At 44.8% G+C, this 17,026-nt stretch overlaps 1 protein-coding gene across 1 annotated transcript in view; it reads left to right on the forward strand.

Annotated features, from left to right (window-relative positions):
- Nucleotides 1-2,785: 2,785 nt before the first annotated feature.
- Nucleotides 2,786-17,026, forward strand: part of LOC121569015 (heat-stable enterotoxin receptor-like) — a 28,475-nt gene continuing 14,234 nt past the window's right edge. Inside the window, exons 1-13 of the mRNA XM_041879637.1 lie at nt 2,786-2,993; nt 4,959-5,068; nt 5,172-5,239; nt 5,615-5,830; nt 6,085-6,206; nt 8,203-8,302; nt 8,621-8,735; nt 8,858-8,999; nt 14,211-14,293; nt 14,369-14,477; nt 16,316-16,397; nt 16,583-16,685; nt 16,780-16,842. Of these exons, the coding sequence (XP_041735571.1) occupies nt 2,786-2,993; nt 4,959-5,068; nt 5,172-5,239; nt 5,615-5,830; nt 6,085-6,206; nt 8,203-8,302; nt 8,621-8,735; nt 8,858-8,999; nt 14,211-14,293; nt 14,369-14,477; nt 16,316-16,397; nt 16,583-16,685; nt 16,780-16,842 (1,521 nt within the window). The remainder of the gene's footprint in view (nt 2,994-4,958; nt 5,069-5,171; nt 5,240-5,614; nt 5,831-6,084; nt 6,207-8,202; nt 8,303-8,620; nt 8,736-8,857; nt 9,000-14,210; nt 14,294-14,368; nt 14,478-16,315; nt 16,398-16,582; nt 16,686-16,779; nt 16,843-17,026) is intronic.

The following is a 17,026-nucleotide window of genomic DNA, read 5'->3' on the forward strand; positions in this document are numbered from 1 at the left end:
AGACGGGACAGACCAAGGCGCAGCGTGATATGCGTACATGTTTATTAAATATTAAACACAACAACAAAATAACGAACAAAACGAAACGTGAAGTCCAAGGCAGCACAACACAACATACCTTACACGGAACAAGATCCCACAACCCACTAGTGCCAATAGGCTGCCTAAGTATGGTCCCCAATCAGAGACAACGAGCTACAGCTGCCTCTGATTGGGAACCACACTGGCCAACATAGATCTACACATAATAGAAACCCAACATAGAAATACACAACATAGAACATACACACCCTGACTCAACATATATGAGTCCCCAGAGTCAGGGCGTGACACAGGCTGATACTGCCTTAGGGCAGAGGGTAAACCAATAGGAGCAGAGCTCCCCTATGGGGCGGAGCTCCACGATATAGAACTGTGTGTGGTGTCAACCTCTTTAAAGTGGGGGTGAAGTAATGGTTAACCCTGACCTGTTTTAACCCCTGATGTCATGCGATAGATAAGCCCTAATGACACAGCTTCGGTTGAAAACACGGTATAGATAAAATAAACGGACGTCAACTTTGCTTCTGTGTAATCTATCCTCTAAACTGTCAACTATCCTCCAAACTGTCAACTATCCTCCAAGCCAACATAAAAAATAAAACAATATCTTAATTAATTAAATAATTAAATACACACATACAGAGCACATCAGAAACTTGATCAGATTGCTGGTCAGCAACCAGACTTTAAACCTGCTATTAAGCATTTGCCTTAATAGATAAGGACCTCCTGCCCCAGGTATATGATAACAACGCACGTAATGACGCACTCACACACACACCCCTGGACACATGCATGAATTCACGTACAAACTCACGCGCGCCACACACACACACAAGCTAACATATACACACAGGACTAAGTAAACCCAACGGTCTGTCCTATTGACTTGCCATATTGATGAATTAGATGTTTGTGCAGGTAACAGGGGACGTGGGAAATAAGGTCATAGCCAGACATAATGTTTGTCTAACGGTGAGTCCACAGACAGGATGATCTACAGCTGAGAACACCTTTTGACAATAGCCAGGCATTGGTGTGTTCTGTGTCTGAGTAAACAAGTGTGTGTGTCGATCTGTTTTGACTAGGTGTGCTAAACCTGACTATACTGCACGAGGCTGACGGCATGATGCTGACGGCTCCCCTCTATTCCTACCCTCACTGCCAAATGAACGGTGTGGGTTATTGCTCAAGTGCAACCACCTACCTATTCCATCTAGCTCTGAATCAGAATTTGAAACAGAACTGAGTTCCAAAATGTTCTGACACTATTGGAGAGAGAGCGAGAGAGAGAGTGAAAGAGAGAGTGAGAAAGAGAGAGTCCACATTATGCCTACACATGGTTATGCTCTTATCTCGGCTGCCATTTGAAACAGAATGTAGAATTTAGAATTTGTCTTACAATTGTTCGAAGTGAAGTCAGAGTAGTTGCTCTACAGGTAAAAAAAAAAACGGTATATAAAGTCATGATGTTTTCATCTTATCGTCAAACAAATCACTTCAAAAAGTCGGCTATGCGCATATTCGTCCACTCCAAAATACCCGCCACGAAGGGAAAGATGAAAGGAAAGATACATTTGTTACAGAACACCAAAAAGTGTAATGACATTCGGCAAACGTCATTAGGTCTACACTCTTGTAGCCTTAATTAATTGATGCGTCTTGCTGACAAAATGACCTTTTTCGTATACATTTATTTGGGGACACCTGAATAGGTGCTGGAATACATGGAGGGGGGGGACATGACACTGAGGTGGGGGTTTCCTTTAAATTTGTAATACGCGTTTATTTTCATATTTACCACTGTAGCAGTACAAATTACATTTGAAAGAAATCGGAGAATGGTTCAAGTTGTATTATTTTGAGACCCCCCCCAAAGTTGACTTTAGTTGCATTTAGGGGGCTCATCTCTCATTCAGGGTGGTTTAGCCCTTCCTGGCCCCCAGTAATTCCCATTGCCCCATAGGCCTACATGCCCTCTACAGGCCTATGGCTGTGTACTGGCCTGTGTGTATTGTCATACAGTCTATGGTGGTTGTGTGATGTGTAGGGTTGGGGGCAATTTAGAAAGTAAACCCAATTCCTAATTTTCGTAATTGAAAAGCACTGAATTTCTGTGTACTTCCTGAATTGACTGGAATTGACCCGATCCCTGGTGATGTGAAGTGTGTGTGATTATTGTTTTATATGGACTATTGGTTTATATGGACCTTGGAACAATGGTGAGAAGGTTATTATTGGCTGACCCCCTCCCTCCGTCTGTGTCGATTCCAGTTGTTCATTAACAGGTGAGTTAGGAAAGCACAGGTGAGTTGCCGAATCTAAGAGGAACAAAGCAGGTGTGTAGATCCATATAACCTTGTTTTGAAACAAAGCAGTGGAGAGATTTCATAGTCAGTCATTACATTTAAAAAACGTTGAGATATTCTGGGAACTACATTTTCATAGGCTGTTTTTGCACACATATTTTGTTTTCTTTTCAAACTGGAAAAAGTGTCTGGACTGAATGGAACATATGAAAGGAATATAGCGTCAGAATATTGGGATATTTGGAATACAAGAGGTGACAAGTAACAATATTTTTTGTTAAGTTTTTACTTTTTGGAATTAGTAGAACATTTCTGGCAATTGGATTTTGCCAACCCACAGCTCAAATGTCTTGTAATTGAACATCTCCTCAACAGAATTGGCAAGAGAAGAAGTCGTCTAGAATATTCTGTAGCCTATACATTCAGTCCTCAGAATGGCTTATAGAGCTTGGTCGCTGTGTGTCTGCTGGCTGGTGCTGATCGCAGGCGGATGCGAGGCGACCTACCCGCCCTGTCTGGATGGGATCATGATGAACGTGGTTCTGCTGGATGACGACATCTCTCCCTGGAGTATGAAGTTTGTCCGTGGCGCTGTGGAGAGTGCGATCCAGCTCGACGCTGAACTCACCTGCTGTCCAAACGGTAAATGTAATCATAATTGTACAACTGTAAATTAATAGTGAGATTACACAGGGTTTCTAGTTCAAGCCCAAACGCAGCTGATCCCCGTTAATTGGTAGTATGCAAGCACTTATATGGCAGGCTATAAAACAAGAACAACATAGATTTACAGGGGTATTCAACCGAGGTACTGCAGGGAGTCTGCTAATTACACTCACTGGAGCATAGCCGCTGAAAGTAGGGGTGCTGAGGATGCTGCAGCACTCCCTGAAAAATAAGAAAAAAAGTATTATATATATTTTTAACAATCTTTTTCACAAAGGTAGTGCAAAGGGGCCATTACTAGCATTAGCGGACCGATATAGAGGTCTGTAGTGCTGCCCAAACCTTTTTTCAGCATCTCTGCTTTGGCAAAAAATAGTAGTTGTATAGTTAAGAACAGTATCTTGCAGGATTCAATAGTTGGAATTGTAAGAGTTGTTGCCCTGTCTCTTTCTCTACGATTGTCATTCTAATGGAATCCAGAACGAACAAAAGGTGCAAAGTTATGGTCGAAGACATAAAACATCCACATCAAATTTATCTATTGATCAGATAACATGGAAACAACCACTTTTTGAGCAGTATTAATTTACCATCCTAACAAACCCCTTAATTTAAATGTACATTATCGTATTGTACATAGGCTGGTCATCTAGGTTTGTACCTGTTAACTTTCCATCACCATGAAGGAAAACAATGCACAATACAGTAATTGAATACACTGAGACATCAAGTGGTTTGTGATGATGTGATGTGATGATGTGGCTCAGTTGGTAGAGCATGGTGCTTGCAATGATAGGGTTGTGGGTTCGATTCCCATGGGGGACCAGTATGAAAATGTTGCTCTGGATAAGAGAGTCTACTAAAAAGGAATGAATAGACCATTTCAGTTTTCACATAGAAATAAGTTGCATTTGCAAAGTATTTCAAGAAACTGGAAAACAGATATCTAGCAAGTATTTTTATATTCCACAAGTATTATCAGATTAACTGTTTTGTACAGATAATTATCAGACTCAAGTTACAAATGCTGGTAAACACTCAAATACATTTAGTTTAATTTAGTAGTGCACTGGGCCTTTACTGGTCCTGTATTAGCGGACCAATGTAGATGTCTTCAGCGCAGGCAAACCCCCCCCCCCCAACCCCACACCCCCACCCCAAACTACTTCCCGTGGCTATTAGTGAACATGTGTTTGGAGTTACCGTTGTAGTTAAAAATAAAATAAAGTAATATTGGTCGCATACACATATTTACAAATGTTATCGTAGGTGCAGCGAAATGCTATTAGTCTATGTTAGAGTTGACACTTCTTCCAATTATAATGTGGGGACTGGGGAGGTTGATTACCAAATCTATTAATTTTAAAATGTTGATTACTTGTCCTTGCCATTATCATTCACCAGATGATAAGAGAAGATGTGGGAAAAAAACATGGGAAAAAACATGTTTTGCTAACATATGATGGGGGTCCCTAGGTTGCCGGTTTGCCAGTTTGCCTGGGTAGGGGTCGCTGAGCACCTGGGGCGGCAGGTAGCTTAGTGGTTAAGAGCGTTGTGCCAGTAACCGAAAGGTCGCTGGTTCTAATCCCCAGAGCCGACTAGGTGAAGAATCTGTCGATGTGCCCTTGAGCAAGGCACTTAACCCTAATTGCTCATGTAAGTCGCTCTGGATAAGAGCGTCTGCTTAATGACTAAAATGTAAATGTAAATGAGCAAGAAAAGGTTGAAGAGCCCTGGTTTATAAGGATATCCTAGACCTACACTGTGTTATAGCTGTAAGGACCTTAGCTTTACCTCACAAAATGTAGCCTACTTAATTGTGTTATAACTTCTCTTATCAGCTGTCACGAGTGTTGATGTTCTTTGGCTGAATCACTATCTGTGGGTCCACAATTTGTGCTTTCATCATTATGGTGTATTGGCGTTTTCTTTGCCAAGGAGTGAAGCACAACCTGACTGCCAACTTCCGAGGGCTCGATACTAGTTTGTACAGCAATAAAGGCTGCCGAAGCAGCACCTGTGAGGTGGTGGAGACCTTGAAGAACCTAACTGTGAGTGTTAACCAACTCACACACGCACACAGACACACCCATACATACACACACTGTGTCGCTCAAATATTCACATATCTAAGCTGCTTCTCCTCTGTTTTAGAGGACAGGTGAGGTGGGCTGTGCTCTGCTGGGGCCCACCTGCTCCCATGCAACCTTTCAGATGGTTGAGTAAGTGTTGTGTTGCCGTGACACCCTATCCCTTTCTATCCCTTTTACTTACCTCTATATATATCTCTCACTTGTATCCAACTCAATTACTTTTGCAGTTACATTCTAATAGCAGAGTAATTCATAAAAAAGTTTATCTCTACCACTCTCTCTCTCTGTGTGTGTGTCTGTCTCTATCCTTCTCTCTCTCTCTCTCTCTCTCTCTCTCTCTCTCTCTCTCTCTCTCTCTCTCTCTCTCTCTCTCTCTCTCTCTCTCTCTCTCTCTCTCTCTCTCTCTCTCTCTCTCTCTCTCTCTCTCTCTCTCTCTCTCTCTCTCTCTCTCTCTCTCTCTCTCTCTCTCTCTCTCTCTCTCCCTTCTATCTATCTATGTGCCAGTCTTGAGGTTGGTCTGGAGCTCAAAATGCCCATCATCTCAGCAGGCAGCTTTGCTCTGTCCTGTGACTACAAAGAATACCTGACTCGCATACTTCCCCCCGCACGCAAGATCTCCACCTTCTTCACAAAGTTTTGGGACTTCAAAAACGATATCAAACCCAAGTGGTACACAGCCTCCCTCTATAAGAAGCAGGAGAACACTGAGGACTGCTTCTGGTGAGTGAGTCACTTGTGAGTCGCTTGTGAGTCGCCTTTGAGTTGCTTTTGAGTCACAAGTGTCCTGACTTGTATGTGAATTCTTTAAGTGTAATATGATGGAAAAGGGTGACGGTGGATATGAATTAGACGTGATTCTGTATGCTAATCTAATGGACACTTAGATGACTTTGAGACTATTTATTTGTGTCTATTTTATTTGCTTAGATGTGATGTTGATACTGATGTCATGGTATCTACACTTCCCTCTCCAGGTATATCAATGCACTGGGTACAGCTTCAGCCCACTTTTCCTTACACATCAAAAAAACAAACGTTATAAGCAAAGCAGAGGATCTTAGAAAGGAATTAAGCTCCAAAAATAGGACAAGCAATTGTAAGTAAACCCACAACATGTAACACATCTGGAGGATTGACACATACTGTAGATAGGGCAGTGAATGGACACATACTGTAGATAGGGCAGTGAATTGACACATACTGTAGACAGGGCAGTGAATTGACACATACTGTAGACAGGGCAGTGAATTGACACATACGGTAGACAGGGCAGTGAATTGACACATACTGTAGACAGGGCAGTGAATTGACACATACTGTAGACAGGGCAGTGAATTGACACATACTGTACACAGGGCAGTGAATTGACACATACTGTAGACAGGGCAGTGAATTGACACATACTGTAGATATGGCAGTGAATTGACTCATACTGTAGACAGGGCAGTGAATTGACACATACTGTAGATATGGCAGTGAATTGCAACATACTGTAGACAGGGCAGTGAATTGACACATACTGTAGACAGGGCAGTGAATTGACACATACTGTAGATATGCCAGTGAATTGACACATACTATAGACAGGGCAGTGAATTGACACATACTGTAGACAGGGCAGTGAATTGACACATACTGTAGATATGGCAGTGAATTGACACATACTGTAGACAGGGCAGTGAATTGACACATACTGTAGATATGGCAGTGAATTGACACATACTGTAGACAGGGCAGTGAATTGACACATACTGTAGATATGGCAGTGAATTGACACATACTGTAGACAGGGCAGTGAATTGACACATACTGTAGACAGGGTAGTGAATTGACACATACTGTACACAGGGCAGTGAATTGACACATACTGTAGACAGGGCAGTGAATTGACACATACTGTAGACAGGGCAGTGAATTGACACATACTGTAGACAGGGCAATGAATTGACACATACAGTGGGGAAAAAAAGTATTTAGTCAGCCACCAATTGTGCAAGTTCTCCCACTTAAAAAGATGAGAGAGGCCTGTAATTTTCATCATAGGTACACGTCAACTATGACAGACAAATTGAGAAAAAAGAATCCAGAAAATCACATTGTAGGATTTTTAATTAATTTAAAAAATAAGTATTTGGTCACCTACAAACAAGCAAGATTTCTGGCTCTCACAGACCTGTAACTTCTTCTTTAAGAGGCTCCTCTGTCCTCCACTCGTTACCTGTATTAATGGCACCTGTTTGAACTTGTTATCAGTATAAAAGACACGTGTCCACAACCTCAAACAGACACACTCCAAACTCCACTATGGCCAAGACCAAAGAGCTGTCAAAGGACACCAGAAACAAAATTGTAGACCTGCACCAGGCTGGGAAGACTGAATCTGCAATAGGTAAGCAGCTTGGTTTGAAGAAATCAACTGTGGGAGCAATTATTAGGAAATGGAAGACATACAAGACCACTGATAATCTCCCTCGATCTGGGGCTCCACGCAAGATCTCACCCCGTGGGGTCAAAATGATCACAAGAACGGTGAGCAAAAATCCCAGAACCACACGGGGGGACCTAGTGAATGACCTGCAGAGAGCTGGGACCAAAGTAACAAAGCCTACCATCAGTAACACACTACGCCGCCAGGGACTCAAATCCTGCAGTGCCAGACGTGTCCCCCTGCTTAAGCCAGTACATGTCCAGGCCCGTCTGAAGTTTGCTAGAGTGCATTTGGATGATCCAGAAGAGGATTGGGAGAATGTCATATGGTCAGATGAAACCAAAATATAACTTTTTGGTAAAAACTCAACTCGTCGTGTTTGGAGGACAAAGAATGCTGAGTTGCATCCAAAGAACACCATACCTACTGTGAAGCATGGGGGTGGAAACATCATGCTTTGCTTTTTTCCTCATTTTGTCTGTCATAGTTGACGTGTACCTATGATGAAAATTACAGGCCTCTCTCATCTTTTTAAGTGGGAGAACTTGCACAATTGGTGGCTGACTAAATACTTTTTTCCCCCACTGTACTGTAGACAGGGCAGTGAACAGATACCAACAGTCTCCATTTCTATTTCTTTCCCTCTCTCCTCTTCACTGTGTAGTGTTCATAGTGTGTGGGACACCAGAAGATATCGTGGACCTGAAGAATGGAACTATAGAGGCTGATCCGAGTGTTGTCTTCATCCTGATCAATCTTTACAAGTTAGTCCTCTCTCTCTGTCTCTGTGTCTCTGTGTCTCTGTGTGTCTCTCTCTCTCTCTCTCTCTCTCTCTCTCTCTCTCTCTCTCTCTCTCTCTCTCTCTCTCTCTCTCTATGTCTCTCTCTCTCTCTCTCTCTCTCTCTCTCTCTCTCTCTCTCTCTCTCTCTCTCTGTGTATCTGTGTCTCTCCCCCTCTCTCTCTAATTTTTTCCTCTGAAAGAGTTCAAAGAGGCTTAATATTGTAATCGCCGTGCTTCAGTGAGTGTTTGAGAGCACCAGTGTTTTCAGTGTCATTGACAATGAACCCATGACTCCACACAGTGATAAGTACTACACCAATAAGTCCTCTATCCCTGCTATGAAGAACGTGTTGGTTCTCACCATGCCCAACTCTAGGAACTATACTGTGGACACAGACCTGGGCAACAACGTGACGGTGAGACTCCCTGCTGGGTTGAGGCCCTGTCTATCACTGTACTCTGAGGTGTCCTATTCATCCTATTACCTATATTGTGTACTACTTTTGACCAGGGCCCAATAAATCTGCCTTCTGTCCAGATGAATGACTACATGGCAGCGTACCATGATGCAGTGCTGCTGTTTGGTCAGGTGATGAGGAAGCTCTGGAACAAGCCTAAGTCTGAGCTCAACCCCATGGAGGTAGTCAACATCAACCACTTCAGAAACGTCTCCTTCAACGGTAAGAGACCAAGAAACAACACATCAAGCTGTGTGGTCTGGCCTGGAGATGTGGCCACCTGTGTGTGTATGTGTGTGTGTGTGTGTGTGTGTATATGTGTGTGTTAGTGGTGTACTGGTCAGCTGTTTGTTCACCCACACCCGCCCACAATTGGTAATAACCAATCCGCAACCGCCCGATAAAGTGAACCTTAACCGTAACCCGCAAATATAGAAAATGTGTTGTAGGCCACAGTTAGAGACGGCAGAACAATTTTTTGACGGGGTGCTGTCACGATCGTCAAAGGAGGAGGACCAAGGCGCAGCGTGATGAACGAACATACTTTATTATCGATAGTGATAACAAGACCAAAACAATAAACGATAACGTGACGTCCTAGGTTAAACACAACCAACACGGAACAAACCAAAAGGAACAAGATCCCACAACAACTGTGGGAAAACAGCCTGTATAAATGTGGTTCCCAATCAGAGGCAACGAGTGTCAGCTGTTGCTGGTTGTCTCTGATTGGGAACCATATTTAAACAGTCTGTTTTCCCTCAGTGTTTGTGGGATCTTGTTCCGTGTTCCTAGTAGGTTGTGTTTGAGCTAAGGACGTCACGTTATCGTTTTGTTGTTTTGTTCGTGTTATCTTTCAGATATAATAAATATGTTTGCATTCAACGCTGCGCATTGGTCCTCTGTTCCCGACGAGCGTGACAGAAGATCCCACCTAAACTGGACCAAGCAGCGTGTCCAGGAGCCATCGCCAGGGGAATCGCTAGCGGATCTCCGTGGCAACCTCGACTGGGTCAAGCCTAGTGAAGAGCAGAGAGGGTGGACTTGGGAGCAGTGGAGGAAGAGTCTCGACTGGGTCAAGCCAAATGAAGAGCAGAGTGGCTGGAGTTGGAAGCAGAAGAGCGAGAGTTGGGCGAGAACTATAGAGGCCTGGCCCACGGGGAGGAGAGACCCCCAGAATTTTTTTAGGGGGGGGGCTCACGCCGTGGACGACGGGGCAGCAGGAGGCCGCGATGGAGCGGTCCAGCGGGTTTGCAGAGGAGGCCGCCAGGTTAAGGGGGCCACTGGTCACAGAGGAGAGGGAAAGTGTGGAGGCACGGCGAGAGGTACTGGGGTGTGTTACCAGTCCGGTCCGGCCCGTTCCTGATCCCTGCATAGGGCCAGTGGTGTGTGTCCCCAGTACGGTCCGGCCTGTTCCTGTTCCTCGCATCGAGCCTGTGGTGCGTGTCGTCAGCCCGGCCCGGCCTGTTCCTGCTCCCCGCACCGAGCCTATGGTGCGCGTCGCCAGCCCGGCCCGGCCTGTTCCTGCTCCCCGCACCAAGCCTATGGTGCGCGCCGCCAGCCCGGCCCGGCCTGTTCCTGCTCCCCGCACCGAGCCTATGGTGCGCGTCGCCAGCCCGGCCCGGCCTGTTCCTGCTCCCCGCACCAAGCCTATGGTGCGCGCCGCCAGCCCGGTCCGGCCTGTTCCTGCTTCCCGCACCAAGCCTATGGTGCGCGTCGCCAGCCCGGCCCGGCCTGTTCCTGCTCCCCGCACCGAGCCTATGGTGCGCGTCGCCAGCCCGGTCCGGCCTGTTCCTGCTCCCCGCACCAAGACGATGGTGCGCGTCGCCAGTCCGGCCCGGTCTGTTCCTGCTCCCCGCACCAAGCCTATGGTGCGCGTCGCCAGCCCGGCCCGGCCTGTTCCTGCTCCCCGCACCGAGCCTATGGTGCGCGTCGCCAGCCCGGTCCGGCCTGTTCCTGCTCCCCGCACCAAGCCTATGGTGCGCGTCGCCAGCCCGGCCCGGCCTGTTCCTGCTCCCCGCACCGAGCCTATGGTGCGCGTCGCCAGCCCGGTCCGGCCTGTTCCTGCTCCCCGCACCAAGCCGATGGTGCGCGTCGCCAGTCCGGCCCGGTCTGTTCCTGCTCCCCGCACCAAGTCAGTGGTGCGCGTCGCCAGCCCGGCCCGGTCCATTCCTGCTCTCCGCACCAATTCAGTGGTGCGCTTCGTCAGCCCGGCTTGGCCTGTTCCTGCTCCCCACACCAAGCCAGTGGTGTGCTTCGTCAGTCCAGCACGGCCCGTGCCTGTTCCACCGGTGCCTGGTCCGGTACCGGTCAGCTGCTCCACGTCGGAGCTAGAGCAATCCGCTCCACCAGTGTTCAGTCCAGCTCCGGCCAGCAGGGCCAGACCGGACCAGGGGTACTGTGGGGGGTTAGAGAGGGAGTGGGGATCATGCCCAGAGCCGGATCCGCCGCCAAGGCGGAGTGCCCACCCGGTCCCTCCCCTGTGGTGTTCTGTTGGCGCGGTCGGAGTCCGCGCCTTTGGGGGGGGGTACTGTCACGCCCTGGCTCTAGGGACTCTTTTATGTTGAGCCAGGGTGTGTAGAGTCTATGTTTTGTGCTCTTTGTTTTCCATTCTAGGTCTTGTATTTCTATGTTGGCCAGAGTGGTTCCCAATCAGAGGCAACGAGTGTCAGCTGTTGCTGGTTGTCTCTGATTGGGAACCATATTTAAACAGTCTGTTTTCCCTCAGTGTTTGTGGGATCTTGTTCCGTGTTCCTAGTAGGTTGTGTTTGAGCTAAGGACGTCACGTTATCGTTTTGTTGTTTTGTTCGTGTTATCTTTCAGATATAATAAATATGTTTGCATTCAACGCTGCGCATTGGTCCTCTGTTCCCGACGAGCGTGACAGGTGCAGGATTTCTTTTGCCTAATTTATATATGTTTCTGCTTATAATTTCCGACGTTTTGGTAGGGTATTTGTTAGTCAACTTGTCTATAATTAGATACATGCAGCTTCTCTTCTGTCATTTTATGTTGCCCTAGAAGACTAAATAAACCCTGAATAATTGTAAATCGATAGAATAAATGCTTCAATCTAGTTCAAATCAAATGTTATTTGTCACATACACGTGTTTAGCAGATGTTATAGCGGGTGTAGCGAAATGCTTGTGCTTCTTGCTCCGACAGTGCAGTAATATCTAACAAGTAATATCTAACAATTTCACAACATATACCTAATACGCACAAAACTAGTAAGGAATGGAATTTAAGAAAAAATATATATATGGACAAGCAATGACAGAGCGGCATGGACTAAGATTATAGAATAGAATGCAGTATATACATATGAGATGAGTAGTGCAAGATATGTAAACATTATTAAAGTGACTGGTGTTCCATTTCTTAAAGTGGCGAGTGATTTCAATAGGCAGCAGTAGCCTCTAATGTGCTAGTGATGGCTATTTAACAGTCTGATGGCCTTGAGATAGAAGCTGTTTTTCATTCTCTCTGTCCCAGCTTTGATGCACCTGTACTGACCTCGCCTTCTGGATGATAGCGGGGTGAACAGGCAGTGGCTCGGGTGGTTGATGTCTTTGATTATCTTTTTGGACCTTCCTGTGACATTGGGTGCTGTATGTGTCTTGGAGGGCGGGTAGTTTGCCCCCAATAATGCGTTCGGCAGACCGCACCACCCTCTGGAGAGCCCTGCGGTGGCGGGCGGTGCAGTTGCCGTACCAGGTGGTGATACAGCCCGACAGGATACTCTCAAGTGTGCATCTTTAAAAGTTTGTGAGGGTTTTAGGTGCCAAGCCAAATGTCTTCAGCCTCCTGAGGTTGAAGAGGCTCTGTTGTGCCTTCTTCACCACACTGTCTGCGTGGGTGGACCATTTCAGTTTGTCGGTGATGTGTACGCCAAGGAACTTGAAGCTTTCCACCTTCTCCACTGCGGTCCCGTCGATGTGGATAGGGGGGTGCACCCTCTGCTGTTTCCTGAAGTCCACGATCATCTCCTTTGTTTTGTTGACGTTGAGTGAGAGGTTATTTTCCTGGCACCACACTCCCAGAGCCCTCACCTCCTCCCTGTAGGCGGTCTCATCATTGTTGGTAATCAAGCCTACTACTGTTGTGTCGTCTGCAAACTTGATGATTGAGTTGGAGGCGTGCTTGGCCACGCAGTCATGGGTGAACAGGGAGTACAGGAGGGGGCTGAGCATGCACCCTTGTGGGGCCCCAGTGTTGAGGATCAGCGAAGTGGAGATGTTGTTTCCTACCTTCACCACCTGGGGGCGGCACGTCAGGAAGTCCAGGACCCAGTTGCACAGGGCGGGGTTCAGACCCAGGGCCTCGAGCTTGATGATGAGCTTGGAGGGTACTATGGTGTTGAATGCTGAGCTATAGTCAATGAACAGCATTCTTACCGAGGTAACATTTTCTCTGTGATCTCTGCTTATTTTGCAGAGCAAAGAAGAGTTAGTGTTGATAACTGGAGTTCATTGGGACGGAGTACTTTTAACTCCATTAAGAGTAACCAGAGACAGGGAGTTAAATCTATCAAGTTATCCACAGATCTGGGAGGGGCCTCATTGTCATATTTCCCAGCATGCTCTGTTGCAGGTTGATAAAAAAAAAAAGTTTCAATATCTGTGTTTTGCACATTGATTGCTTTTGATCTTATGCTACAGAAAGATAAGAAATGTAAATCTGCAAGTGGTTGGATTTCTAGCAACCGTTAGTGAGATAGTTGTTCCAGTTTACATGGTGTAGGTAGTCTCCATCTTGTGTACTTTTGGCCCTACTCTGACAGTTGTGAGTGATGCAAAAGTGCTGGCCATCTTCCTGCAAGTTGGCTTCCAACGTACTGTAGGTTGGATATCACATTTCCAACCACCATAAGGTGATACATTAAGAAATATTCAAATAAGGCTTTAGACCCTTATAACTCAAAGGAAGTAAACTGAAAGATAAATGTACTCTGTAGTTGAATGTTAATTAAAAAACACAGACAAAGTGTAAAATGGCAAGGGAGTTGATTAAAAACGACACTGAAAATAGTAAATTGGCAAATTGATTATTTTTTGTTTTTTGGTCTTAATTTAAGGTTAGGGTTAGGTATAAGGTTAGCAGTGTGGTTAGGGTTAAGGTTAGGGTTAGGTTTAAAATCACATTTTAAGAACAGAAATTGTAGAAATGGGCGGGGTTTAGGACTTTGTGGCTGTGGTAACTAGTGACGACCCCATTTCAGTTTATCAATTGTAGGAAAAAGCTGTTTCAGGTGTTTGAAAAATGCAGAATTCTCCACCCCCCAGACATCCTCACGTACCCTCAGATTTTTGGGGTGCATGACGCCCCTGTCTATGTGTGTGTTTGTGTGTGTGTGTGTGTGTGTGTGCGTGTGTGTGTGTGTGTAGTTATGTAGTTCTGTGTAGTGTAAATTGTGTATGTGTTTCCATGCAGGCATTGCAGGCCACTACAAGCTGGATGACTATGGGGACAGAGACGTGAATTTTTCAGTCATTTACACCACCACTGACAACAAGGTAGGTCAGCTATCATGTATATCATATGATTCTATTGTGTCAAAGTTAATGTTCTAACTCCTGTCTCCTCCGCAGTATGAAACTTTATTTATATTCAACACTGCCTACAACTACACCAAGGTCGTCAACAGTAACCCATCCTTCATCTGGGGCAGATGCCTCCCAGATGACACTCCATCCCAGTGTACGTGCTCAACACACACACACACACACACACACACACACACACACACACGACTCAACTTGTGCATCTGAGTCTGGCTTGTTTTTCCCTAATACATGAGCCACACCCATCGTGACTGGCTTAGTTGAAAGCATTAACTGATCATCAGCTTGTCATTCTTAATAGATAAGACAGAAATGGGACAATCCGGTGCCGAACTGGTGTTGAGGGATCAAACTCCAGCTTCAATGTACAGTACAGTTTTTTACAATCACTTTGGCACTAATTTCAGAACCTTGACGTCATTTTTCAAAACTCTAGACACAAAACTCACAACCAATGATCACAATGCACATTTTTCAAAACTCTAACACTTTTTTCAATTGCTTGGATACAATACACATTAAACTAAGATCATTTGTTCATTTAACAAAAGTCACCTGTTCAATATGACACAACTTAACATCAAAGTACTACTATTTCAAAAGGCAATTCACACATTACATTTCAGATGAGTGTCTATTCATTTCATTACAATTATCCAACTATCAATTGATACAACTGCTCAAAATGATAAGTAACTGTTGCATTGCTCTTAATGCATAGTTGTATGGAAACAGACAAACAATATTCCATGTTTAGATCATGAAAGTTTCAAAGTAACGAGATTCATTGTCACCAATTAGCGTGGAGCATGAACCAATTAGACTACGTTATCTATGGATGTAATATTTCATCATCATTCTTTATCAGACACCATTTCTATGGTCCCCTTGTAAACTTCCTTGATGAGCTCGATCAGGCCTGTAGAGCTGGTGGCGTGACCTATGTCATTGTGTGGGATAATGTCAGGTTCCACCATGCTCATATGGTGCAAGCATGGTTTCAGGCCCATGCACAATTTACCACCCTGTATTTACCCCCATACTCTCCTTTCCTTAACCCGATTGAGGAATTTTTCTCCACATGGAGATGGAAGGTTTATGATAGGCGCCCTCATGAACAAGTCACTCTTCTCCAGGCCATGGATGACGCATGCAATGACATCACGGCAGACCAGTGTCAGGCCTGGATTCGCCATGGCCAAAGGTTTTTCCAAGATGTTTGGCTAATGAAAACATCCATTGTGATGTAGATGAGAACCTGTGGCCAAAACCACAAGACAGAGTTGATGAAAATGTAGAAGTACAGTAATCACTCCTATGTTTTGCTTTTTACAGTACAGGCAAGCAAGTTGAGGAACACTGCATTTGATGTTTTACAGTACTGTAATGTTTTTCATCAATATATTTCAGATTTTGTTAAATGATTCCACTGTGTCTGTAGTATTCTCTCTACTACTATAGTACTTTTACAGGGATGTATTTACATGTAGTACCATAAAGAAACATGTATCACCTATTTTGTACTACAATATTTAATGATCGTACGAACAATGACACAGTGAAACTATCGGTTGCTTGTGTGTGGGTGATCTAAATTAACGTTTCATTGGTATTTCACAATAAATTAGTTTTTTGAACCAATGATTGTGCAAGTACAAGATTTATTTAAAGATATGAATGCACAATGCAATGTTTTGAACATTGGACAGCCTGTGTTACAAGTGATGACCGTTTTGAGTTTTGTGTCTAGAGTTTTGAAAAATGACGTCAAGGTTCTGAAATTAGTGCCAAAGTGATTGTAAAAAACTGTAATACAAACTCAATTACCCACTGGCCTGAACACTCATTGAGACGCTTTACAGTCTTTTTTATTGGTCTGCTCATCGCATCGAATACGTAGTAATGCCCGAGCGACACAGTGTGTATGTGTATGTGTGCCTAGGTCTAACTAGTGCGGTGTGCCCCCCCCCCCAGGTTTGAAGGACCATGACATCCTTGTCATTGTCTTAGGTGTCACTGTGGTGGGGGTGGCTACCATTGCTTTCATCTTCTACAGGTAAGAGTTAGATAACAGATAGCAGCGGAGTGTGAGAGAGGTCTCACTCATAGAAATATAATTACTAGAACAGGGATCTGGGGTTCAAACCATCACAGATAATTTACTTGAATGGGGGATCTCCATTCTAGTAATTATATTTATATGAGGGAGACCTCTCACACTGTGCTGCTATTTGTTACCAGGCAGAACCACAGAGAGCGACGGCTGAGGAAGAGATGGTCTCACATCCACTCTGACCTCATCACCCCGCTGGAGTACAATGAACGCAGCCTGGTCTCCCTCAAGGTCAGCTTGTCATCAGTGTGCGACGACCCCTGAAAGTTAAGTCACATTTTCCAGTACGTCTTCTAACCCCTTTCTCTGTCTGTTTGTTTGTCAGATTGACGAAGACCACAGGAAAAACACAAGTTATAACATCCGCCAAGGACACTATGATAAAAAGGTAACTCAAACGTTTGCATAAAACCACCAGAGCCATATATATACTGTATATATATATATATATATATATATATATATATATATATATATATATATAAATATACACTACCATTCAAAAGTTTGGGGTCACTTAGTAATGTCCTTGATTCCATGAAAACATACATGAAATTAGTTTGAATAGGAAA

The sequence above is a fragment of the Coregonus clupeaformis genome, chromosome 1, assembly GCF_020615455.1.
Source record: "Coregonus clupeaformis isolate EN_2021a chromosome 1, ASM2061545v1, whole genome shotgun sequence".
Lineage (NCBI taxonomy): Eukaryota > Metazoa > Chordata > Actinopteri > Salmoniformes > Salmonidae > Coregonus > Coregonus clupeaformis.